This window comes from Triticum dicoccoides, chromosome 7A (genome assembly GCF_002162155.2).
Source record: "Triticum dicoccoides isolate Atlit2015 ecotype Zavitan chromosome 7A, WEW_v2.0, whole genome shotgun sequence".
NCBI lineage: Eukaryota > Viridiplantae > Streptophyta > Magnoliopsida > Poales > Poaceae > Triticum > Triticum dicoccoides.
Genome location: NC_041392.1, coordinates 401,887,592 through 401,913,668, shown reverse-complemented (window position 1 = coordinate 401,913,668; position 26,077 = coordinate 401,887,592). Strand labels below are relative to the sequence as shown.

The window sequence follows — 26,077 nt, the reverse complement described above, 5'->3', positions numbered from 1 at the left end:
ACCCGTATTCGATTGAATCGGCCTCAAGGCCCCATCCCGCATTGTCGATGTAGAGCTTGCCGCGATGACTCTTCGTCATCCGGCCCACGGCATATCCCTTGAGTCCATCAAAGCTGCCCTTCAAGAACTCGAAACCATCGTGCGATAGCCCCACGGTGGGCGCCAACTGTCGTGGGTTTGTCACGGCAGATGTCCTCATGAAAGGACTTAGTCGTGGAGCCATCGCAACGGGTTAGTTTAAAGGGGTTAAACCGGACAAGGGGACACGGGGAGTTTATACTAGTTCGGCCCCTTCGATGAAGGTAAAAGCCTACGTCAAGTTGTGATTGGTATTGCTAGGGTTTCAACGACCAGGGAGCGAATCCGCTTTGACTGGCCCTCGAGTTGTTGTTTTCTGTCCTCAAACCATGGCCGGGTCGTCCCTTTATATACACAGGTTGACGCTCGCCAGTTTACAGAGTCCCGAGGCCGGATCATAGAGGTGTCTGGCTCGGTCTCTATTCCTCTAACTTACAATACAAGTTTACATGATAAAGTCGGTTCACATCTACAGGCTTTAATCTGTCTTTGGGCCTTGGGCCTTCTTAAAGCGCCAGTATCTTCTCATCTTCATGGGCTTCAATCTTCATGGAGCTAATCCGGCCATGCCTAGCCGGTTTGCCTCCAGTAACTATATCCCCAATCTACAAGGGCTTTGTGATGAACTAAAATATGCAAGGGATGGAGAAGACACTCCTTGAGCTTTTTGCGATGCTTAAAACCGCGAAAGTAGAAATATAGAAAGAACATCAAGTGTTGATGGTTAAAAAGACCACCAGTTTCGAGACGGGTAAGGAAAACAAAGGGAACTTCAAGAAGAACGGTTGCCGCTCCCGTGAAGAAACCCAAGGATGGACCCAAACCTAAGACTGAGTGTTTCTAGTGCAAGGGGAATGGGCACTAGAAGCGGAACTACCCTAAGTACTTGTCAGATAAGAAAGCGGCAACATCAACAAAGGTATAGTTCATATACATGTTATTGATGTGTACCTTACTAATGCATGCAGTAGCGCCTAGTTATTTTATAGTGGTTCAGTTGCTAATATTTGTAACTCGAAGTAGGAGCTACGGAATAAAAGAAGAAGGCTAGCTAAGGACGAGGTGACGATGCATGTTGGAAATGGCTCCAAGGTTGATGTGATCGTCGTCAGCACACTCCCTCTATGTCTACCTTCGGGATTAGTTTTAGACCTCAATAATTGTTATTTGGTGCCCGCGCTGAGCATGAACATATACCTGGATGTTGTTTATTGCGAGATGGTTATTCATTTAAATCCGAGAATAGTGATTGTTATATTTATATGAATAATAACTTTTATGGTCATGTGTCCAATGTGAATGGTTTATTCTTGTTGAATCTCGATTGTAGTGATACACATGTTAGTAATATTGATGCCAAAAGATGCAAAGTGAATGTTGATAGTACCACATACTTGTGGCACTATCGCTTAGGTCATATTTGTGTAAAGCACATGAAGAAATTCCATACTAATGGACTTTTGGAATCACTTGACTTTGAATCATTTAATACATATGAACCATGCCTCATGGGCAAGATGACTAAAACCTTGTTTTCTGGTACAATAGAGCGGGCAAGTGACTTGCTGGAAATAATACATACCGATGCATGCGGTCCAATGAGTGTTGAAGCACGCAGTGGATATCATTATTTCCTAACCTTCACAGATGATTTGAGTAGATGTGGGTATATTTACTTAATGAAATACAAGTCTGAAACATTTGAAATGTTCAAGGAGTTTCAGAGTGAAGTAGAGAATCATCGTAACAAGAAGATAAAATTTCTATGATCTGATCGTGGAGGTGAATATCTGAGTTACGAGTTTGGTATGCATTTAAGACAATGTGTAATTGTTTCACAACTCATTCCACCTGGAACACCACAGCGTAATGGTGTGTTCGAACGTCGTAATCATATTTTGTTGGATATGGTACGTTCTATGATGTCTCTTACTGATTTGCCACTATCCTTTTAGGTTTATGCATTACAGACAGCAGCATTCACTTTAAGTAGTGCACCATCTAAATCCGTTGAGATGACACCATATGAATTATGGTTTGGTGAGAAACCTAAGCTTTTGTTTCTTAAAGTTTGAGGATGTGATGCTTATGCCAGAAGGCTACAGCTTGATAAGCTCGAACCCAAAGCGGAGAAGTACGCCTTCATAGGATACCCTAAAGAGACAATTGGGTATACCTTCTATCACAGATCCAAGGGCAAGATCTTTGTTTCCAAGAATGGATCCTTTCTAGAGAAGGAGTTTCTCTCGAAAGGAGTGGTAGGAAGGTAGAGCTTGATGACGTTACTAAACCTTTTGTCGAATTGGAGAGTAAAGTAGCACAAAAAGATGTTCCTGTGATGCCTACACCAACTACATAGGAAGCTAATGACGATGATCATGAAACTTAGAATCAAGCTAATAATGAACTTCATAGGTCGTCCAGGACACGTACCGCCCCTGAATGGTATGGTAATCATGTCTTGGAAGTCATGTTGTTAGATAATGGTGAACCTATGAACTATGAGGAAGCGATGATGAGCCCAGATTTTGACAAATGCCTAGAGTCCATGAAATCTGAGATAGGGTTCATGTATGAAAACCAAGTATGGACTTTGGTGGACTTACTTGATGACTGAAAGTCCATTGAGAATAAATAGATCTTTAAGAAGAAGATGGACGCTAATGGTAATGTCACCATCTATAAAGCTTGACTTGTCGCAAAGGGTTTTCGACAAGTTCAAGGGGTTGATTACGATTAGACTTTCTCACCTGTAGCGATGTTGAAGTTTGTTAAGATTATGTTAGCAATTGTTGCATTTTCCGATTATGATATGTGGTAGATGGACGTCAAAATTATGTTCCTTAATTGTTTCCTTAAGGAAGAATTGTATATGATGTAACCTTAAGTTATCAAGCTCCAGTGATCCATCTATGGACTGGTGCAAGCATCTTGGAGTTGGAATCTACACTTTGATGGGGTGATCAAAGCTTTTGGATTTATACAAGTTTATGGATAAGCTTGTATTTACAAGAAAGTGCGTGGGAGCTCTGTAGCATTTCTAATAATGTATGTGGATGACATATTATTGATTGAAAATTATATAGAACTTTTGGAAAGCGTAAAGGGTTATTTGAACAAGAACTTTTCAATGAAAGACCTCGGTGAAGCGGCAAGATCTTTATAGATAGATCAAGACGCCTGGTAGGACTTACACAAAATACATAATTTGACAAAGTTTTGAAGAAGTTCAAAATGGACCAGTCAAAGAAGGGGTTCTTGCCCATGTTACAAGGTATGGAGTTGAGTAAGACTCAATGCCCAGCCATGGCAAAAGATAGAGAAAGGATGAGAGTCGTCCCCTATGCCTCGGGCATAGGCTCTATCATGTGCCATGTTAAAACTTTCCTTAAGTACCTAAAGAGGACTAAGGAAAAGTTTCTCATTTATGGAGGTGATAAGGAGCTCGTGGTAAAGGGTTATGTCGATGCTAGCTTTGACACTGATCCGGATGACTCAAAGTCTCAAACCGTATAAGTATTTATTTTGAATGGTGGAGCAGTCAGTTGGAGCAGCTCCAAGCAAAGCGTGGTAGCATCATCTACATGTGAAGCGGAATATATAGCTCCTTCGAAAGCGATGCAGGAAGGAGTCCGGATGAAGGAGTTCCTGCCCGATCTAGGTGTGGTTCCTAGTGCATCGGATCCCATGACTATATATTTTGACAAAACTGGCACCATTGCCATTTCCAAGGAGCCAAGCTTTCACAAGAAAACTAAGCATATCAAATGCTACTTCAACTCCATCAGTGATTACATCAAGGAGTGAGACACAAAGATTTGTAAAGTACATACGGATCTAAATGTCTCAGACCCGTTCACTAAACCTCTTCCACGGGGGAAACATAATCAACACCAAGACTCTATGGGTGTTAAATTCATTACGATGTAAACTAGATTGTTGACTCTAGTACAAATGGGAGACTGTTGGAAATATGCCCTAGAGGCAATAATAATTTATTATTATTATCGTATTTCCTTGTTCATGATAAATGTTAATTGTCCATGTTAGAATTGTATTGACCGGAAACTAAAATACATGTGTGGATACATAAACAGACATCGTGTCCCTAGTAAGCCTCTACTAGACTAGCTCATTGATTAAAGATGGTTAAGGCGTCCTAACCATAGACATGAGTTGTCATTTAATAATGGGATCACATCATTAGGATAATGATGTTATGGACAGACGCAACCGTAACTTAGCATCTGCTCATGTTAGTTTGTTTAATTGCTACAACTTTCTTCATGTCAAGTATATGAACTTAGAGCATACGATCGTGCCACTCCTTAATACCGGAAGAATACTTTGTGGGTATCAAACGTCACTTCGTAACTGGGTGATCATAAAGGTGATCTACATGTATCTCAGAAAGTGTTTGTTGGGTTGCATGGATCGAGATTGAGATTTGTCTCTCCTGATGATGGAGAGATATATCTGGCCCTCTCGGTCATACAACATCATGAATAGCTTGCAAGCATGTGACTAATGTGTTTAGTCATGGGAATCTTGTATTATGGAACGAGAAAAGAGATTTGCCGGTAACGAGATTGAACTAGGTATGGCGATACCGACAATCAAATCTTGAGCAGGTAACATATCGCCGGACAAATGGAGTTGTATACGGGATTAACTGAATCCTTGACATTGTGGTTTAAACCGATAAAGATCTTCGCTGAATATGTGGGATTCAATATGGGCATCCAGGTCCTACTATTAATTATTGATCGAAGAGGTGTCTCGGTCATGACTGCATGTTCTCAAACCCGTAGGATCACACACTTAATGTTTGGTAATGCTAGGGTAGTACTGGGATATTCATAGTGGTAGGTCCGGAGGTAATTCGGAGTCCCGGATGGGATCCGCGACATCACGAGGAGCGCCGGAATGGTCCAGAGGTAAAGATTTATATATGGAAAGTGTTTTTCAGGGTTCCGAAAAAGTTTGGGAATTTTCGGTAGTGTATTGGGAAGGTTCAAGAAGGTTGCGGGGTTTCCACCATGGGGCAACGACCCAGGGTGGGGCCCCACATGGTCTGGCCGCACCAACCCCCAAAGCCTATGTCATTTAAAGTTAAAGATAAGATCTAATCTCTAAATTGAAAGGGATTTCTCCCTTGTGGCCGGCCCTAGGAGGGTTTTGGCCACCCTTCCCTGCCCCTAGCCTATATAAAGAGAGGGAGGCGCAGGAGAGGGGCGGCCCATCCATTGCTAGCCGCCGCCTATCCAATCTCCTCGTCCGGTTGTGCTTGGCGAAGCTCTGTCGGAGTTTCGCTGCCACCACCACCACGTTGTCATGTTGGTTCAAATCCATCTACCTCTTCTCCCTCGCTTGCTAGATCAAGGAGGATACGTCACTGAGTCGTACGTGTGCACATCTAAGAGGTGCCGCTCGTGCGGTGCTTGGATCAGATTGCATCATGACGTTAGTATGACTACACCAACCATGATTATTAGATCGTGAACGCGCTCGGTCTACAAGTGTACGTAGACACATTCCCTCTGGCTGCTAGCATCTTCATAGAATAAATCTTGGGTGTTTAGTAGAATTTTTCTCATGCAACGTTCTCCATCACAAGGTCCAAAGTAAAATGAGAGAGAAACCTTATAAATGCTCTCACCGCCCATTGGCCACACTACATATATATTGGAGTAGTGTAAAATGAGTCGGTGGTGGATGACATTGCTAATTTTACCAACAAGCTAACCAACAAACTTGGAGATGCCCTAAAATATGCTAGAACACTCTCTCATATAATTAATTACAGTGTTACGTCACATTTCTACTTAAATGACAATGCGTGGTACTCTTAGGCTCTTTCTAGTTGTTCCAGGGTGTACATGTGGTAAGAATACCGTATAGGCAAAAAAACATGACAAAACAATTAAACATGAGAGAGAGGGCACTATAATGACCCAGAAAGAAATGATGCCAAACATGCGAATCTGGACAAAAGAATTATGCGTGAAAAGTTTGATGGCTAAACAATTAAACAAAGGAAAGTTTAGACAATTATGCATGGAAAGTTTCCCTAATATGTGTTATAACGCTCTCTCATATTATTAATTACAATGCTACATCACATTTCTACTTAGATGACAATGTATGGCACTCTTAGGCTCTTTCTAGCTATTCTAGTGTGTACATATGGTAAAAATACCATATAGGCTAAAAACGACATGGCAAAACAATTAAACAGGAGAGAGAGCACTATGATTATCCAAAAAGAAATGATGCCAAACATGCGAACCTAGACAAAATAATTATGCATGAAAAGTTTGTCTGTTAAACAATTAAACAAAAGAAGATTACAACAATTACAATAATGGGTTATAAGCCAGTTTACATGGCAGTTTTGCCTATTCGAAAAAGAGAGGCAGTCAAAAAAGGGAAGTGAGCTCTTATGCAATAGTCAATCTCTACACATACTCCTAGGTAAGATGAGTTTAGCAAAAAGAAAGAAAGTGAAAAATATTTCACTAATTATACAGCCAGCGGTCGGCTATTTTTTCCAAAGTGCTGACTATATTATTAATAATTGCTCTTAAGAAACTAAGGCTTTTTATGTTAGCACCTTATCTAAACACCTTTCATAATTGCATCGAAATAGGCATGACATTTCCACCGCGGGAGGTCCAACGTGTAGAGGTCGAACCTGGTGTACCCATAGCTTAGCAACATGCCGCGTACGGGGGCACGGACCTGTCGCGGGAGCAGTGAACCGAATCACTTGTGACGTTGCACCCCATCCCCATCCCTTTCTCTCTCCTCTTTTTCTTCCCACCCATCTCTCTCCATCGGTCGCTGTCACACACTCTCTCTCTTGCGCAGAGCAGAGGCAGCAGGAGGAGAGAGAGCACGACGTGACAGGGCCGGACGTACACTCCGGCGGAGTGACGGGACTGCCCCTGGGCCAACGAACTGCAAGGAGCGCAGGGGCAGAACCGTCCGCACGCCCTGGGTGGGGCCGAGGAACGTGGGCCGAGGACGACGACGTCCTTTGCGTGGGGACCAACCACCACTCGCCCGGCCCGTCTCGTGCTTAGCGCCGCAGTCTCTCGCGATTTATCTCGTGTGGATTGTGGATCGTTTCGTGTCGGCAAGGCCAGAGGGCGGGGAGACTGGGAAGCGTGTCGTGGAGAGGGAGGCGCGATATGTCGGGGAGTGAGTTGCTGCGAAAGGAGGCGTGTACGAGAATCCTTTTCTGAGCTCGGGTTCATCTACACCCGTGTTGAATCAAAAATTTAAGACAAATAGTAAAAAAAATTAAAAAAAATCAATTTTTTTCTTCCAAAATAAGCCGCCTTCAATGCTTTGTTATTCTTTAACCACATTTTACTGCTTTAGTTAAAATCACTGCACGGAGACCTTTTATCAGAAAATTGTTGATAGACCAGGACATTGATTTTGGCTCCCGAGCTAATAAAAATGGTACTCCCTCTGATCCATATTAATAGACGCACACTTAATACAACTTTATAGTATTAATATGGATAGGAGGGAGTAATAAATTCGATCTAGTGTTTTTATACATGGTAGACAATTTGGTGCATGAGGTCCGACCCAATTTTCAAATGATTTGGACAAATGAGAAACTATCGGCAAAAATGACAAATTCGGGGGTCTATAAAACAGTTTGTTGTTCACGTACTGTTTTGACCTGATTTGTCTTTTTTACTTAGAGTTACTCCGATGTCCAAATGAGCTAATATATGGAGCGAACCTCACGCAATAAATTGTCTACCATGGGTAAAAAAATGGATGTGTTTGAATTTTTCTCGTATTTGTTTCGAATTTTTTTCTGGTCGGGTGCAGATGAGCCTGGGCACCGAATCACTGCACTCCTTTGTGTATATTTATTCCTTCTTCCAAAATAAGTTGCCTTCGATGCTTTGTTATTCTTTAACCATATTTTACTGCTTTAGTTAAAATCACTGCAGGGAGACCTTTTATCAGAAAATTGTTGATGGAGTAGGACATGGATTTTGGCTCCCGAGCTAATAAAAATGGTACTCCCTCCGATCCATATTAATATACACACACCTTTTCTGCTCATGAGGACCCCTGGCAAGATTAGTTGTGTACGAGCTAGGAGTCCTCAACCCTTGTATTTGTCTACCTATCAATGCAATGATACGCCAGCTTGGCGTATTGGTGAAAAAAAATAGACGCACACTTAATACAACTTTGTAGTATTAATATGGATAGGAGAGAGTAATAAATTCGATCTAGTGTTTTTACACATACAATTTTTCGTGAAGAAATTCATTTGTGATGCTCCGGAAAGAAAGATGTTTTGAAAATGTCATTTTAAAATCATTTTGGGGAACTGGTTGTTTTGTCCAGATCACCACAGATGTCATTTCTTCTCAGAAATGTGCATGTGGATAGAGCACACGACCATATTTGGTATAAAAAGATTCAAAAAAATTAATTTGTTTTACTTTTTTGGGATTTCACCGCTCACCTCATATGCATATGAGCTATGGTGTGGACATGCACTTTCGGATGGACCGAACCTTCACACCGAGCTTATCCAAAAAATCGAGTCACCGCCTGATCTACCACCCAGTATTGGACCTTCCGTAGTGGGAGTGTCATAAGAGTATCATGCACTGCCACCTAAGCAAAAAATATGCTATGGCACTACAATCTTTGTCTTCATCTACATCATCAACATTTTCTTCAACAATTGATGCAGTTGCTCTTTCTTATTCTTCTGTAGTGGCGGGGTCAGCATCTTGAAGAATACTGACCGACGGAGATGCAGGGCAAAACTGGGACTTGCAAATCCTTTGCAATGGAGATTGATGCTTATCTGATTCAAGTTGAATAGGCACAATGTCAAAGGGCGATTCCGAAGATTTCATGTGAGGTGTGGTGTGGAGAGGAGAATTTGAATGTTCTTGATCCTAATAGTCACCATGAATTCTCGATTTTGGGGCATCCCTAATATTGACATCCTCGCTTTCTTTACCTGCAATTTCTTCAGTTTCTGTAGGGTGAGGCGATGATACCATAAGAGTAGTGTCATCAGAGCTGACGATTTCTTCATCCATCTTTTCATAGGGGAATCTTGGGGTTTTCTTCATGTTTTGTGCCAGACGATTGACACAAGCGGTGGCATTGAGGCCAATGGTAGAAAAAAAATGGCTCATTTATAGTGAAACTATCACTTTGCTTCTTCTTCGTTGGCTTCTCAAGAGGTTTTGAAGCCTTCTCCTTTTAGCTTCATTCTCTAGAGCCTTACTTTTCTTCAACAAGGAGGCAGAGGTGTTGACTTCTTCAGAGGAGGTAGAGTGGAAAGTTTCGCAGAAGAAGAACTTGCATTCTCAACAGCTGGGGCAAGGGGCACATTCTTTGTGTTTGGAAATGTAATAGAAAACAAAACGCGCCTACTAATCATCCCATCGTCACTATGAAGACGCAAGTACGATTGGATCTAGATTAGATTGCTTACCAATGTAAATGCGATAGAGAGGAGACTTAGAGAGGTGTGTTAATACATATTCCCACAACTAGGTTATACCTCCCAGCAGTGAGAATTGGTCCCTCAAACTGATCCGTAGATCAAGCACCGAATGTATAGTGCCTCTGTAGAGAGCACCTGTCCAGCAGGTAGCTATGTCGGAGAACTAGGGTGGAGGTGGAGCAGCCTTTCGACAGACGATTAGTTTCCAAGAAGAGAACGAGGGAGAGGGGGGGGGGACCTTGCGCAATCATGTGTTTCTAGGGAGCACCCATGGCCTCTCCTTTATATAGGTGGCTAGGGGATGCATGGTTTTACCGTCCTAGGGTCGACGGGACAATGGGTGGTATTATGCATGTCTCTTATTATGGCTCGACCCACATAATACACATATAACAAGGATTACATATCTGAAGCAAAGTTTGTGTTTCTATACAATTAAGTATCAGAAATACTAGTGATGAATCTGGACCCTTTGAAAATGTCTTTAGCCCTACTTCAGTTCCCATCATTTTTCATTATTCTCTTGTTCTTATGACGCATTTTGTTTTCCGGCTATCCCTCATGCGATAAGGATAGCCAGGTGGCCCGAGGTAACATAATTTAGTGAATATTCATTCAAAAACTTAGTTGCCATTAGCCGCGAAAAAATGGCGGGTGAGGGAAGCCTCGACCCGATGGGCAACTTCTTCTTCCTCGTCACCGACTTCGTGTGTGGTGTTCTCCTTCCTCCGTTCCATGCGGCGGTTAAGATTTTGGCTTGCGGTTCCTGGCTAATGTGTTGGAACAGGTTGCTACATCGCGTCTGTTGTGTGGGCACACATGTGATACTCACCTACAATGGCGGTGGCGTGTGCACGCAATCTTCCTTCAGGGACGACGGGAAGAAGAGGAAAGAGTGCACAACGGAGGAGCGGCCGGCGTTGAACACAATAGCCCGTTGACACAAGGACCTAGAAGGGCTTCGGTGTAATTTTATGTCTTACACGGTAGTTTGTGCAAATGTTGAGGGTAGTTGTGTTGGATGTTTCCAGATATAATTTGAGGACTCTAGTTGTTTGAATGATGCACGTGCTGAGGGCTACTCCAACGCAGGACCATAAATCGTTCGGGTATGTCCATTTGGGGTAAACGGACGGGCGAGACGGCCCAACGCGCGACCCCATCCATAAAATCCATCCATTTTATGGTCCGGCTCGCCCCATTCTGGACGCAAAATCGGTCTAGCTTTGCATCTGAAACGGACACAAGCGCCTTCAAAAAAAAGAAACGGACACAAGCAAACGTTTTCTGCGCCCTCCGCGTCCGCGCTGGTCCAGGGTTGACCCACATATCACCCACCTCCCACCATACTCTCTCTCTCTCTCTTCCTTTTTCTTTCTCTTCCTCACCAACCCACCCACACGATGCTGCAGTCGATGGCGCTGCCAGTCTCTCCCCGCTCACGCACCTCGCAAGAGTAGCAGTAGCTGTAGTCCCCGACGAGCGCAGCGACGAGCGAGGCCGGGGCGCGGCGAGCGAGCGAGCAGACGAGCTGGCTACAGGGAGCACGGGCGGCGCGAGCGCGGGCAGACGTGGGCGCAGGCGGCGGTGAGGGCGAGCGGCAGGCCGCGGCGGGGTGCTGCGAGCTCGGCGGGGCACGACCGACTTCGACCTGGCGCTGCTGCGGGCGCGCTGGGACGGGGCGGGCACGGTGAGCATGGCGCCGGCTCGCGGGGATGGCGAAGGTGAGGCGCGCCCGTCGCGCGTGCTCGCTGGGAGGGCGCAGGCGGGGCGGGGAGGGCATGGGTGAGAAGGGGAGGGCGCGGGCAAGGCGCGCGTCGGCCGCGCGAGCTCGCGGGGAGGGCGCAGGTAGACCGAGAAGGACGCGGGCGGGGAAGGTGCATGAAGGGCGAGGCGCGGCGGGGCGGGAGGGCGCGGACGAAGCACGCGCCGGCGTCGCGAGCTCGTGGCGAGGCGGTGAGGGCGCAGGCGGGCGCGAGCAGGCGAGGCGGGGGCACGAGTGCGGTACGCGGCCACGCGCTGCCGCTGCGAGATGCAGCTGGTGCCGCTGCACGGGTCGCGCGAGGGCACCCAGGGCACGAGCAACGATGGCACAGGCGCCGGCAGACAAGTTGGGACGGAGCGGCCGGTTGAGTACACAGCGCGGCGGACATCGAAAATTGAGCATGGTTGTCCGTTTTTCTGCATAAACGGGCAAAATCCGAATAAAACGGAGGTCTGTTTGAAAGTATTTTTTGGAATGTTTAGGAGTTGCAGAGAAAGAGTCGCGTGGGGATGATGTCGGGTGGAAGGACGTCCACGTCGATGGGTCTGCCTGAATCGCCGGTCATCTGCTCTTTTTTTAGCCCTAGGCTATCTATCCCAGGACGTCTTCATTAAACAACGAACGATTACTGGTAATCGACGTCGCAATCAGAGCATAAAGAAACAAGGCACGTTGGGTCCGAGTTTCTTCCAACAAACTCATCTTTCCTGTTAAGATTTATCACGATATAAGCACGCGGAATCTTGATGATTTCGCAGCTCATGCCGAGATGATACGAGATGGAGGTGCCTTCACATCAACTCGATCGCTGTCTGATTTCTCTTTCTCTCTCTAAACTTCTCTCTCTGGGTAGCACGAGGCAGCGATTTTCTGAAATATGAATAATGGTTTTAGTGTTGGGAATATGTTGCTGGCTGAAAGGGACTGATGGATGGACGCATCTTTCTCTCGCTTGGACCTTTTCTCGTGGATTCCTACCCTTCCCACCGTGAACATGCAAAATCTCGTCTAGGTATTTCCCTATCTATGCTTATTTAATTTTTACATTTTGACTGCTGAAAAAACTTAAGAGAAAAACTCGCCGACGGCTACGGCGATAGATACAGTTCAAGGTAAATCACTATTGTTGTCCTATCCAGCATTTCCCCCAAGAACTAATCAAGAGACGTAGCTGATTTTTAGATACTCTTGGATATGTAAACAGGCAATCTCCATTTGACGCTTCAAGTGTTCGTTATAGCCCATTTTGCTATCGGATACCTAAAGCGCACACCCCCTCCCGCGAGCTGGGCCGGCCCACATATTCTTTCTTTTTTTTGAACAAGACAAAGGCACTCAAGGCGCTCAAATTTCTGCCAGCTACAGTTTATATTTGTAATGACATATCCCCTATCACTAACATCTGCAATAAACTGAATCAGGGGACAATGCCACTTTTGATGTACTTCATTACAACATCTGATCCTAGAACTCGGCTCAGTACACAAATCTTGAGATTTAGCTATGGTAGCTGCATTGTGATCCTCGCAGTTTTGAGTTCTAGGTACATAGAACACCTGGACTTGCTTGGTAGCAATGGTGCTACAAAAATCTGCAAGAGTACTTCTAATCTGCCAGTGTCCTGGTTGAAACATAGGAGATCTTGCTGCCGCCGCTTTAGCTAGAATAAGGTTGTCTGTTAGTATGACTGCTTCCTTAATGTTCAACCTATTCATAATGATTGCCGCTAGATTTATTCCCTGAGCTTCCGCTTGGATTGCTGATTGTGTTAGTGCAACAGTTGCTGAAATTGTAGCTTTCATTGTTTGATCTCCTTGCTGTACCTGCATAAAGACTCCAATACCTGTTCTATTACTCATTGTTTCAACTCCATGACATTGCTCCTTCCAGGTTGCATCTGTGAATTTTTTAACTGGACTTGAAAGGTTGAATGCATCAATTGTATTTCCTTGTACAAATTTGTCTTCAACTTGAGCGTTACTGTTGTGACTTTGTATGGTTAATCGGCCCACATATTCTTTTTCTGACTTTTAGATCGCAAAAACAAAATTGTGAGTGATAAGGATTCAAACCACTAACCTCCTATTTCAGTACGAAAGGCAGTAACCAACTAAACTAGCAACATGTTATGCCTAATTTGTTTTTATACATCTTTAACCTAATAAACCGTGACATGTTTGTGCCTAATCTCTTTCTCTTTCCTTTTTTAAAAAACTTCTTGAACTCTTCTTAAATTCGTGTAATTTTCAAATTCACGAACTTATTTTGAATCTCATTAACTTTCTTCAAATTTGTGAACTTTTTCTTTTTTCTATATTTTTTATTTTTATAATTCATGAACTTTTTTAATTCGGATGAACCTTTTTCAAAATCGATGAACTTTTTCCAATTTGGATGAGCTTTTTCCAAATTTGGTGATTTTTTATAGAAGTTCGAAGAACTTTTTTCAAATTAGATGAACTTTTTTCAATTTCAATGAAGTTTCTTTTCAAAATCGTTGAGATTTTTTCAAATTTGATGAATCTTTTTCCAAAATCGCTGATTTTTTTTTCAAATTCGATGAACTTTTTCCACATTTGATAATTTTTTCAATTTTGCAATCTTTCTTTTACATATTTTTGAACTTTTCAAATTCATGCTCTTTTTTAGAATTTGTGAACTTTTGTTTATTCGCTAATTCTTTTACAAAAGTTTTAGTAGTCAACAAGCAACATGGCTAAACGGTCAATGGAACGACCGTTCTAGCGATTTTTTTAGTTGTACCAGTCGATTGAGTGATCTACTGTAGAGCGATCGAGCGAATCGAGTTCTCATGTGAATGGGCTGGCCCAAGAGACCGTGTGCGTAAGCGCCAGTACAACAACCCAGCGCTTGAAGAGTATACAACATGAAGCTTTTAATTGATCTTTTTATGTGAAGCTGTCAATTTGTGAGGGAATATAGTGGTAGATGAAAAAAAAATGGAAATTAGGTTCCTTGCGATCGAACTAGCCCACAGGGATTCAAGTCCATACTTGACACTGATGCTCACATTTTCCTGGATTTATGTCAGATTTCCGACGATATTTGTTCAGTGTGCGAAGACGTACCCATTGGTGAGGTTAGGGTTTCTCGTCATGTGTCAAGATTTGGAGTTAGGTGCTTCAAATCTATGCAAGGGTTTAACGATGACAACTGTGGCTGCAGGGTGTTGGTCCTTACGGGCACGTGCACGAAGACTTACCGACTGTCATTGATAAGGTCAAGCCGGTTCCGATAGGGGAGCGGCGACAACGACGCGTCGGTGACTCGTTCTGGCGGCAGTAGTGGTCGTTTGATGGTCTCGAGATATTAATGTAAATTTTACTATGTTTGAGATGCTTTGTACTTTCGATGAGCTTTTATAACAAATATGATCTTTTTCGCGAAAACAATTACGAAGACGTGTGTGGTGAAAATAATGCAGCATCTAACATAGTGCAGGGTGCAGAAGATGGGTTCATTCGCGATACGAGGCGTAAGACGTCGACAGTGTTTGACCGCATCATGAAGAGAAGAGGAGAAACGACGGACCCTGCAAGCCAGGGCCGCCGGGAGCAATGAATATTCTGGCCTGGAACTGTCGAGGCTTGGGGTTGGACTCGACGGTTGGCGAATTGCGAGACCTGATTAGGTCCTACAACCCGGCGGTGGTTTTTTTAAGTGAAACTAAAAAGAAGGTGCGAGCGATGGAGAAACTCAAGTGGAGTTTGGGCTTCAGAAACGGTGTTGCTGTGGATTATAGCGGAAGAAGTGGGGGGCTATCACTATGATGGAGAGACCATATCCAAGTAATGGTGAGACCGTGGTGCCAGTACTATATTGATGCGCAAATTGTTTGTGAAGGAAAGACCTCTAGAATCACTGGATTCTATGGGGAACCTAACACGGAGATGAGAAAGAAATCTTGGGATGCTATTAGATATCTTCGGTCTCAAGATGACCTCCCTTGGATTTGTGTGGGAGACTACAATGAGGCGTTATTCCAAACGGACCAGGTGGGGGGAAACGCGAGGAGTTTTACACGCATGGGGGACTTCCGGGACTGCTTGGCCGACTGCGGACTGGCTGACTTGGGGTTCTCCGGATACCCGTACACTTGGAATAACAAGAGAGATGGTGCTGAGAATATCCAAGTTAGATTGGATAGAGCTACATGCAATGATAGTTTTCTGCAGGTGTACCCGGAGACGACAGTTGAGCATATTATGACGGAAGAATCAGACCATCAAGCAATCCTTGTGAGAGCTATGGAGACGACTCCAAATGCCTCCAGGGCTACGGATCATCCTTTTTCGCTTTGAGGAAGCATGGACAAGACATGAGAGCTACGAGCAGATGGTTAACGAATCTTGGGAAGCAACCGGTGATGGACAACGGAACCTGGAGGCGATTTGGAACAAACTGGAGCGTGTGGCTGGCAACATGCATCGCTGGGCTCGCGAGGTTTTTGGGTCTATCCGGCATAAAATAGCCATGCTCAAAACCCAGCTAACGGATGCAAAAATCCGGGCGCTGTCGACAGGATACCAATAGGAGGTATGTGATATTGAGGAGCAGTTGCGGGAGATGTTTGAGCGGGAGGAAATTTTCTATCGGCAACGTTCGAGAGTGGACTGGTTAATGGTTGGAGACCAAAATACAAGATATTTTCAGAACCGGGCATCGCATAGGAAGAGGAAGAATACTATAAGAGCTCTTAAACGGGAGGATGGTACGAGGTGTACGGTGAATGAAGATATAAGGGAGATGGCAGCGAGTTTTTACGAGCACTTGTTCACATCAGAGGGGTCGACGGGAGTGGAAGCGCTTCTCCAAAATATTGAGCAATTGGTGACGGGAGATATGAACCTAAAATTGACGGCACCAGTTACAGATGAGGAGATACAGACGGCACTGTTTCAAATGGGACCTACCAAGTCGCCGGGACTGGACGGGTTACCTGCACTTTTTTACCAAAGACACTGGCTTTTGGTTAAGGAGGATGTTTGCACGGCAGTACGGGCTTTTCTCAATGGTGAGGCTTGCCCGAAGGACTTTAACGATATTGTTATTGTTATGATACCAAAAGTAAATGCTCCAGAACTACTTACTCAATTCCGTCCTATCAGCCTATGTAATGTTTTGTACAAGCTGGCTACAAAGGTCCTAGCAAACAGACTGAAGGTGATCCTCCCAATTCTTATTTCTGAGGAACAAAGCGCTTTTGTCCCTGGTCGTCTGATTACGGACAATGTTTTGGTGGCGTATGAATGTGTCCATGCTGTTAGGATGAGGAAAAGGAAGAAGTGTTTGTGTGCGGTAAAGCTAGATATGATGAAAGCTTATGACAGGGTCGAGTGGGTTTTTTTGGAGAGAATGATGGCTCGGTTTGGTTTTGCGCCACAATGGATAACCATGGTCATGCGGTGTGTCAAGTCAGCAAGATTTCTGTCAAGATTAATGGGGGCTGTACTAGACAATTTTCACCCTCCCGGGGGCTCCGACAGGGAGATCCATTATCACCGTGTCTCTTTCTTTTTTGTGTTGAAGGGTTCTCGGCTCTGCTGAAAAGAGCTCAGGAGGATAATAATCTTAAGGGTGTTTATTTCGGGGGCACTGGCCCCCATGTAACTCACTTATTATTTGCAGACGACAACATTGTCTTCCTGGAGGGGTCGAGTGAGAGCATGACCACTCTTAAGGAGATTTTGAGGTGCTATGAGGAGGCTTCGGGGCAAAAAGTGAACCTGCAGAAGTCTTCTATTTTCTTTGGCAGAGGGTGCAATGAACAAACAAAGATTGAGCTGAAACAGGTTGTTGGTATTGAGTCTGAAGCGCTGAGTGAGAGGTACCTAGGGCTGCCAACACTGGTTGGTAGGTCGAAAGAAGGTACTTTTAAGTATGTTACAGAATGCTCGAAAGGCAAGGTAACGGGATGGAAGGGACAGGGGTTGTCCAAGGCGGCGAGGGAGGTACTCGTCAAATCAGGTTTGCAAGCGACACCGACCTTTACCATGAGTTGTTTTCACCTCACGAAGAAGATATGTCGGAACTTGACTTCAATCTCGTCGAAATTCTGGTGGGGTGCGATAAATGGCGAAAGGAAAGTGCATTGGATATCTTGGGAAAAGATGTGTGAATCAAAGAAAGAGGGGGGGTCTGGGGTTCAGAAACCCGAAAGGATTCAACCAAGCTCTACTCGCTAAGCAAGCTTGGAGGGTTCTGACTAATCCCTCTTCACTTTGTGCTAGAGTGTTAAAGGCCCGATATTTCAAAGATGAGACGATTCTCAGCGCCACTTGTCCTTCTAACTCCTCTTTCACGTACAGGAGCATTCTTCATGACAGGGATCTCCTCCGAGAGGGGCTGGTTTGGCATGTGGGTGATGGCTCAAAGATTAATATACATCATGATAATTGGATTCCGAGGTATGGATATTTGAGACCACTGGGTCAATTATATGTCCAGGGGACGACTAAAGTTGCTGACCTCCTGAACAACAATGGGACGAGCTGGGATTTCTGTAAACTTGCCAACATGTTCTCTGAGTCAGATGTGCGGGATATTGCGCAGATAGCAGTTGGGGGTCCGGGCACAGAGGATTATCTAGCCTGGAACTTCTCCAAGAACGGCGTCTTTACTGTGAAATCTTCCTACCACTTGTGGATGTCGAGGAGAAGATAGAGGGCGGGTCAACATGAATCGTCCAATCCTGTTCAGAAACACAAAGCATATATGGCGCTGTGGGATACTAGCGCGCCACCGAAAGCGAAGATTCATATGTGGCGAATGATACGTAATGGACTGGCTATGGGATCAGAACTCCACCGATGACGGATCAAACAGGGTGTTTTTTGTGTTGCATGCGGAAGAGAAGAAACCATTCTACATCGCTTCTGGGCATGTCAGCATTCCTCTCAGTTCTGGGAGCTTTTGCGTTCGGAAAAAGGTATTGTGGTGGCAGCCCCACCCGGTCAGATTGATACCCAGAGCGCGCTAGCTCGATGGCTTCTTGAGTGGTTTTCCGGTGCATCCGACGACGAGAAGGAGGCAATGATTTAGGCGACGTACGGTTTATGGCTGGCGAGGAACGAGGCGAGGGACGGAAACAGGATTCAGCAGCCACATGTGATAATGGAAGCAGTGCATGCTCATATAGCTGGATTGGACGAATGCTCACCAGCCCAAGGTGCGCACGAGAGAGGTGAAGGAAGTGCAGAAGTGAGAAGCTCTGGCGGAGGGATGGATTAAGATTAACTCAGACGGAGTTAAGGCGGGTGGCGGTGCAGTGCTACGGAACCACAATGGTGCTTTTTTAGCCGGGTAAGCCATCTTTTTCCTAACATTGCAGACCCGGAAGCTGCTGAAATTCTAGCATGCAAGAGAGGTTTACAGGTGGCTGAGGAGTTTGGAGCTCAAAATGTCCATGTGGAATTGGATAGCCAGCATGTAGTGCAGATGATCAATCAAGATGGCAGGAACTTCTCAGCGGTGGGTCCGCGGATTCATGACATCAAGCAAATGTTGGAGATGAAGCAAGGAGCCAAAGTGACTTGGGTTCCACGTTCGGCAAATGTCGTTGCGCATAAGTTGGCTAGAGTAGGTGTGGGTGATGAGTTATGTAAGGTTTGGTTGGGGGTGTCCCCAGACTTCATTTTGGATGTAATCTCGGATGACATTCCAGGCTTTGCGGAGTTTTAAATAAAGCAGCGACATTAACCCTCAAAAAAACATAGTGCAACGTGTTGACATCGAGAGTGGATGCTCGTTGCATAGTTTCTAGACATCAACCCCTCCATATTGGAAAAGCAACATGAGCTTGTTCTTCTTTTTAGCCAGAGACTGTAGAACAATCATTCTACACTAAATTTTTGCTAAAAGTATATTTACATCAAAAACAAAAAGAAGGGTCTAAAACCTATCTAACCAATGCCTGCTCTAGGAAACATGAGAGATTAATTACAAAGGACTAGAATTTTTTTAGTGAATATAAGTGTGATTCTATCCAATAGTCATGAACTTGAAGAAACTTGTGGCTGATTTTGTGTCTCGCCAAGATCAAGTCTTTCTTGAGTAACATCTTCTACAACAGAATGCTAGGATTGCCATTTAAAAAAATCTTTGCATCCAGATGTACCAGCAGCCCATGATTATGATGTTCATAGCAATACCATTACCCAACTCAGCTAGGAACAGATTAATTAATCTCTTGAAGCATGGAAGTATCTCTCGTCTTGTTGGGGATAATCTTATCCTAGCATTGCAAAGCAAAGGTGCAATCCCAGAAAAGATGCAAGGTAGATTATTCCTTTTATTCATTGCATAGAACACAATGGTGGCAAGTGAAATGATTTTCTATGCAAAAGATCTTTGGTGTTCAGTCTGTCATGGAGGAGCAACCAACAGAAATCTTGTATCTCAGGAGTACTGCTAATTTCCAAATCTTCATACTGATAGGATGAACAACCTCCCCTTGTATCAAAACCTTGTAGAGTTTGGCAGAAGAGAAAGAAAAGCATAATTCCAACAATAGTTCAATTTGTCATTGTTTGTGGTGAGCTAAGTTTGAGTCAAGATCATCTGATTTTATTAAAACTGAGCCAAAGCTTGGATTGAAAGGGGTTGTGTAAAAGATCCTCAAAGCTTTTAGAGTCAAAAACCTATTCCATAGAGACCGAGCAATTAACAAGAAAAGAGAACAACTTCGGGAATTGGATTTTAGGAGGACCATTGTCCCAATTGTCATGCCAAAATATGCCAGAAGTGCCTTGAGCCACAGTACAAGTAGCAATTTCCTTGAATTTAGGCAAAAGCTTTAGAATGGCTTTTCACCAGAAAGATCCAACATGTCTAACAGTAGAAGGGCCAAAGGAGTAATAGGTATTCCAAATAAGCTGCGCCCATGTTAAATTGTGGCCATTAAGAAAATTACGTAGATGTTTCATGAGTACAACCTTGTTATGTGTAGCAACACCAAGGAGGCAAGGACCCTCCACATGCGAATGGAAAGCTGCCAATGGAGCATTCCAAAATGATAGCCATTTCCATTTTCTCATTTGGATTTTGTTACTGTTTAAATTTCAGTGAGTTTGTCTTCTATCCAATTTGAACATTTGTTTTTTCAATTATTTTGAGGATTTTACTTACTTACTTAGCTCACCCCACTAGGGTTTCTTTTAACTTTCTAGAACTCAACCTAGGGTTTCAACTAGTGGTGTGGGGCTTTGTGAGGTTTGATTCCAACTATCACTAGGGTTACAAGGTCACTCTAAAAACATGTGGCTCCACATTGGGTTTTATAATTATCCCCTAAATGACAATTTAGGGTTTCTAATTAATCCCCAAAAGTTCAATTGGGCCACATTATCAATCTATTGAGTCAGTTTTTATCCTAATTCTAACTGAAGGCAAACAAACATAAGTATTTCTGGAAAAAGTTTAATTCCCTGTGAATTTTCAAACATTCAGTTTTGAGAAATCTGGGATGTGACAATGACTCTTTCTGCCTTCCATAAAAATATGGCACGCAATTTGCATACTCGCAAAAAAAAACCTTTCACAAACTGTGCTCTCCACCAGGTAAGCACAATTCTAACAAGCAACCAAGCAAACACAGGATCCAGGAACAAACTAATGTATCACATTGGACTAAATAACACAGTAGATACAAGTGTAACATCATAGTGTTGACTCTAATCTGTTCTACACATTACATCATCATTCGTAATAGAACTTGCACGATAATGTAATTTGAGAAGAGGTTCATATTGAGGACATGCAACTTGCTTGGACACAAAATTCAGAAGCAATCTCTGTCGGTTTGCTTCTCTTGAGCTTCCCGGGTGCCATGTCTGATGTCACCACTCTGGTGTAGATTACTCGCACTTGATGGAACGGTAAATATGTCGCACAAATAGCAGCGATGCACGGAAACCAACAGTTCCCAGCATGAGGAAAAAACCGTAGCAGACGCAGGTCATGTAGCCGAAGAAGAAGGATGTTTGCATGAAGCCTGACATGTCTGACCGGGCATGGTAGTAGTAGATGCAGTAGAAGAAGATGAAAATACCAGTGGAGCCTCCACAAAGGACAGATCTGCAAATCGAAGCAAAATAACTTTTAGGGATATTGCCACGTTCCAATGGTATATTGACAATTGCACACATTTGCAATGGTACATTGACAATTGTCCCAAACTCTTATTGATAAGCATCAAGAAAACACAACATGCCCAATATGTATGCATCAAGTCCAAGAGATGTGAGGATCCAAGAATGTAGAATGTGGTTTCCTCATACATGATGAGTCTTCTCCTCAAGTGCCACTCAAGTTCCAAACAGTGCCAAGTGTTTAGTTTAAGTTGTGGTACTTTATGTATGACTTGAAGCATTTCCATAGACAACTTTAAATAATACTGTGCATTTACGTTGAATATAGGATACTATTGATCCAGCATGCCATTTCCATCTACCGGATAATTGATGAACTGCATATTTCCCTACGATTCCTATCTCAGTTCTGATCCATTCTCTTGTCCAAAGACAACAAATAAGTATCTAAGTAAACATAAATAAAACAAAAACAGTAACAGACGAGGATAACCAAAGATGAAGCGATGTCCTGAACACTGACCTCCACCACCACTTGTGATCCTCAACTGCAAGCTGGAAGTACGTGAGCGCCACTGTGACAAACGCTGTGACGATGATTAGGATAATGAACACAATGAAGAGGATGCTGTAGATGGTGTATATCTTATGCCCCCAGATACTGGCAAATATGTAGTACAGCTCGATGTAAATAGCACTGAAAGGGAGAAACCCTGCCATTGCCATCTGAGGAATGGTGCTTCGGTACCAGGGCAGCTGAGGGATTTCCCGTGGATATTTGGTTGTGCGGCAAGGAGCTTGGAATTCTGTATTGCTATTTTTCCCAGCTATACCACCCAGCACTAGGAGAGGAGAGGTTACAAGTGCCCAGATGAGAATAATGACAATGATAGTACCAAAAGGTAAAGCTGCTGTAGCACTGTACGCTATCGCAACAGTGTTTAAGAAGGAGAATGTCAAGAAAAGTGGCCCACAGAACAAGCAGCCAGTCAATATCAGATTTCTCACCTGAAACATTAAGGCAGAGTTTGTGAATATAACACCAAAGGATTTCATTGAAGAAACCAACCACTAATGCAAGCCTTACCCAGTTTGTTCCCTCCAGCTGAAGATAGAAGGAAGTGGCTGTGTAGCCAGCAATACCAGACGTAAGAGCATAGATGACTACAAGGGCAGTGAAAAGGGCTCCCCTGTTGTATGGATAGAAGACCCCAACAATCGCGAGGAGGAAGATGAAAATTGCACTATTGGATGAGAAGCATTTGTTACATGTTAGGATCATTATGGCATAGCCTGGATCATAAAATATAATGAACCGAGGAAACTCTTACAGGGCAAGAAGCTGAGATCCAGATCCAATGATTGCTGCAAAAAGAGATTTTTTCTGCGGGAAACGGAAGACGTCGCCATGTATATACTTCCATCCAGTCTCTTCTTGGTCTTCAAGGGACTCGTCTTCATGAGAATATCTTCAAAAAAACAGGGGCATGAAAACTGTATTTAGTAAAGCTTCCATGCGATGGGAATGGAATGAAATGATTAGGATCTTACTTGATGAAATCATTCTTGAGCACACGCATGAGGATTGTTGCCAAAAAGCCAGTCAAAAGAAGCACTGTTACACATGAGTTAATTATTGAAAACCAATGGATCTCTAGGTGCTGCGGCATAGAGGAAGACTTGGAGTACTTCTCCATTCTTTTCTCAAAAGGAATGTCTGTCTTTTTCCATGTTACTGAATAAGAGAACTCTACCGGCACTTCCTTGTCCTCTGTGATATCCACAGCGACATTCGGATCTGTCTGAACATTGATTTCTATGACACGGTCATTGTTGTACATGATGTCAAAGTGGATGTGCTTAAACAGAAGGCACTTTCCACCGCCATGCTCCTTGTTCCTGTCCAGTTTACCAAGGAATCCCCATAAAGGCAGGTCATCATAATACATCTGGAAGTAGTAATCCTTGGCAACTGCATCCCGGAGCTTGGCGACTTGCTCCTTGGACAATGTTTTCTTGCAGAGAGTCTTGGAGTTCGTATCTTCCTTAAAGTTCAACTCATATGGTGCATCAACCAACCGATCACCATTTAGAACCTCCCCAAGAGCCTCTCTTTTGTCCTTTGGGTGTTCTATTGCAGGCCATGCAGCAGTCAATAACAAGGAAAATTGACTTGGGCATAACCAATCAACGAATTGCTAAATAGAGCAAGTAACAAGAAAAGGCATGTGACATCTCTAAGAAGTACAAACCTGGTGCACAAAAGGGTAGATCATAGTACCGGTATGTCTCACTGCAATAGACAAAGAGTAACTGAATTATCCTGATCATGACCTGACGGAAAAGCAATTCAATTCTCACAAAGCTGCTATTTAGTAACATAAACTGTTGAAGTGGTGCTTGAACTGTCAAATTACCATAGTAGAAGGCATCATTACCAGCAGAGATTTCTTTTCCTTATGACTGGGACATCCATACTACTTGGTCGCAGTTTATGAAGTGAAATTCGAGTTACAAAAACTGATACTAACTACTCTTGCCTCCCTCCTATCATTGAATAACCCCACTTGCGCTTGCTTAGTTATAATAATTACAAATAAGTGCCAACAGGAATTCCTAGTGTTAATTCGGCAGCAATCCTATTCTCATTTAGCCTTAGTTAGCATCACAGACAGCAGTACGAAGCCCTAACTCGTGCGTCTATTGTAGACAGACAACGGGACCAGACATGAACTACAAAAGCTTGTGGCGCATCACGAGACCGTTATACCTTGGATTGTGGAAAGGGCCGACCTTGTTCGCGTAGAGCGGGACACGATCTCCCTCCTTGTACTTGTGATCAGAGCCATCAGCTCCAGCCCCCACCATACAAGCCAACAGGGCCACCGCAAGAGCAGCGCCCGCCGCCTCCGTCCTCACCATCACTGCGAGCACCTCCGACCCAAAAGGGGCGGATCTGGATGCTGTGCACCCAGAATTAGTGGAGGGTTAGTACGCCTTTAAGTAATTATTACTGGATGAATAGAAGCTCGTAGTACCTCAGAAACCAATGCTCCGAGATCGCGGGTCGAGAGACAGCAGGGACAAGGTGATGTAGAAGCGACGCGCGCGCGTGATAGGCGGAGGGGTTAGACGTCGGCGGCGACGCGAAGCTCTCTGTGCGGCGAGCCGGCGGCGGTAGACTGCCGGGGAGATTTTAGAGCCGCACTGGGTGGGATCGGAGCTTGGGGGCGGGGAGGAAGCGGAAGGGTACCGCTCTGGTGGAGAGGAAAAAAGTCGTTTGTGAGGGAGGTAGGTTTTCTTTCACTGAGGATCGGGAATGGAGAGCGGAGAAACCCATTTTCTTTCTCAAACAGGGGCAAGGGCGCAAATAGTTCAGAGACACTGACCGAAGACGGTCATACAATGTTGTTCGCATATATGTGAAGCCGGATTTCAATTAACTAGACGAAATTCGTGTAAACACGATGAATTTCATCATAGTTCGGATAGAAAATGGCACAAATCATCCACGTGGCCTACAAATTAGTCTAATACAATAATAGTTCAAATTCAACGAGATTAACAGTCTGTCGCCCTACACATACCGCCTCAGCTTCATCCAACAGTGCATGTGCATAAATGACCATTCCTTCATCCCATGGTACATTACGACAGCGCATGCGGACTATACAATGTGTAGAGCAATATTGAATGAATGAACGAATCGCTCAACAAGTTGAGCAAGAAAAAGCAAAACTTATGATGTCCTCCTCTGCCGCGCGCAATGGCTACCTTGCCTCCAGCATATCAACCGCGCCACAAAACTTAGTGACAGAGGTCTGAATGTCGTACCATCGATACAATAACCACCTCACATTGCGATCATGGATGATGTGCATGTCGTAGGGCGCAATATGCTTTTGCGCGTGAACCAATTCATGCACTTATTGCCTGAAGGTCCTCCTCGCTCCTGCCTATGAAACCCGTGGATATGTCTAACCACATATCGCACAACAACTCATCCTACATGGTAGAGTATCCCGTCGTCCTCCTTACTTTAAGAAAATTACATGTCGTTTGAAAATAAGGTCAATAACATTTGACCGAACACCTACGGAGCGTGGTGGCCACCATGGATGTCGTCGACATGGGGTGGAGTGTACTTGCCTATGAACGTGCCCTGGGTGGACGACACCGTCGTAAAAAGCGAGCGGGTGCGTCGGTGCTGGTTGCGGAGGTTCAGCAATGCATGTGTGTTGGCCGGAGAGGTATAGCGGTGGCATCGGAGGATGATGGTGCGGATGCAAAGCAAGGGGGAGAAGGGCCGGACTGGAAGAAAATGGGATCGAGAGGGGTTTTGGTTGGGCCAGGGGTATCGGAGTCCTACATGTCTACTGTCTAGGCTCCGGTAAATCACCCCCCCCCCCCACTTTATCTCTATTTTGCGGGAAAAAGTGCATATGTACCGGTCGGCGGACTGATACAAACCCGCGTTGAATGACACAACATAGTACGACGTATGCGGGCGGTTTGAGAGTCAGTGTTGGAGATGTCCTAACGCCCCAAAGCGGACATATCATTTGTCTGCGAAATTGTCCAACGTTTGCCTTAGACCTTCACCCGCAATATAAA

The 26,077-nt window shown here is 44.2% G+C and overlaps 1 protein-coding gene and 1 long non-coding RNA gene across 3 annotated transcripts; one reads left to right on the top strand and one right to left on the bottom strand.

Annotated features, from left to right (window-relative positions):
* The first annotated feature begins 11,586 nt into the window (after positions 1-11,586).
* LOC119334312 lies at positions 11,587-14,720 on the top strand. Of its 2 annotated transcripts, none has more exons than XR_005161267.1 (4): positions 11,587-12,139; positions 12,249-12,366; positions 14,407-14,454; positions 14,541-14,720. It is a non-coding gene; the product is annotated as an uncharacterized LOC119334312 (long non-coding RNA). The 2 variants fall into 2 exon arrangements; XR_005161268.1 differs by having other exon boundaries at positions 11,587-12,164.
* A 6,256-nt stretch (positions 14,721-20,976) lies between these two features.
* LOC119331307 (transmembrane 9 superfamily member 2-like) lies at positions 20,977-24,764 on the bottom strand. The gene is made up of 8 exons (XM_037604474.1): positions 24,502-24,764; positions 24,234-24,426; positions 23,716-23,756; positions 23,015-23,594; positions 22,795-22,932; positions 22,551-22,707; positions 21,987-22,471; positions 20,977-21,449 (listed from the first exon to the last, which is right to left on the bottom strand). The coding sequence occupies exons 2-8, from the start codon at positions 24,383-24,385 to the stop codon at positions 21,230-21,232; spliced, it is 1,773 nt and encodes a 590-aa protein (XP_037460371.1). The 5' UTR covers positions 24,386-24,426; positions 24,502-24,764; the 3' UTR covers positions 20,977-21,229.
* Between the last annotated feature and the right edge of the window lie 1,313 nt (positions 24,765-26,077).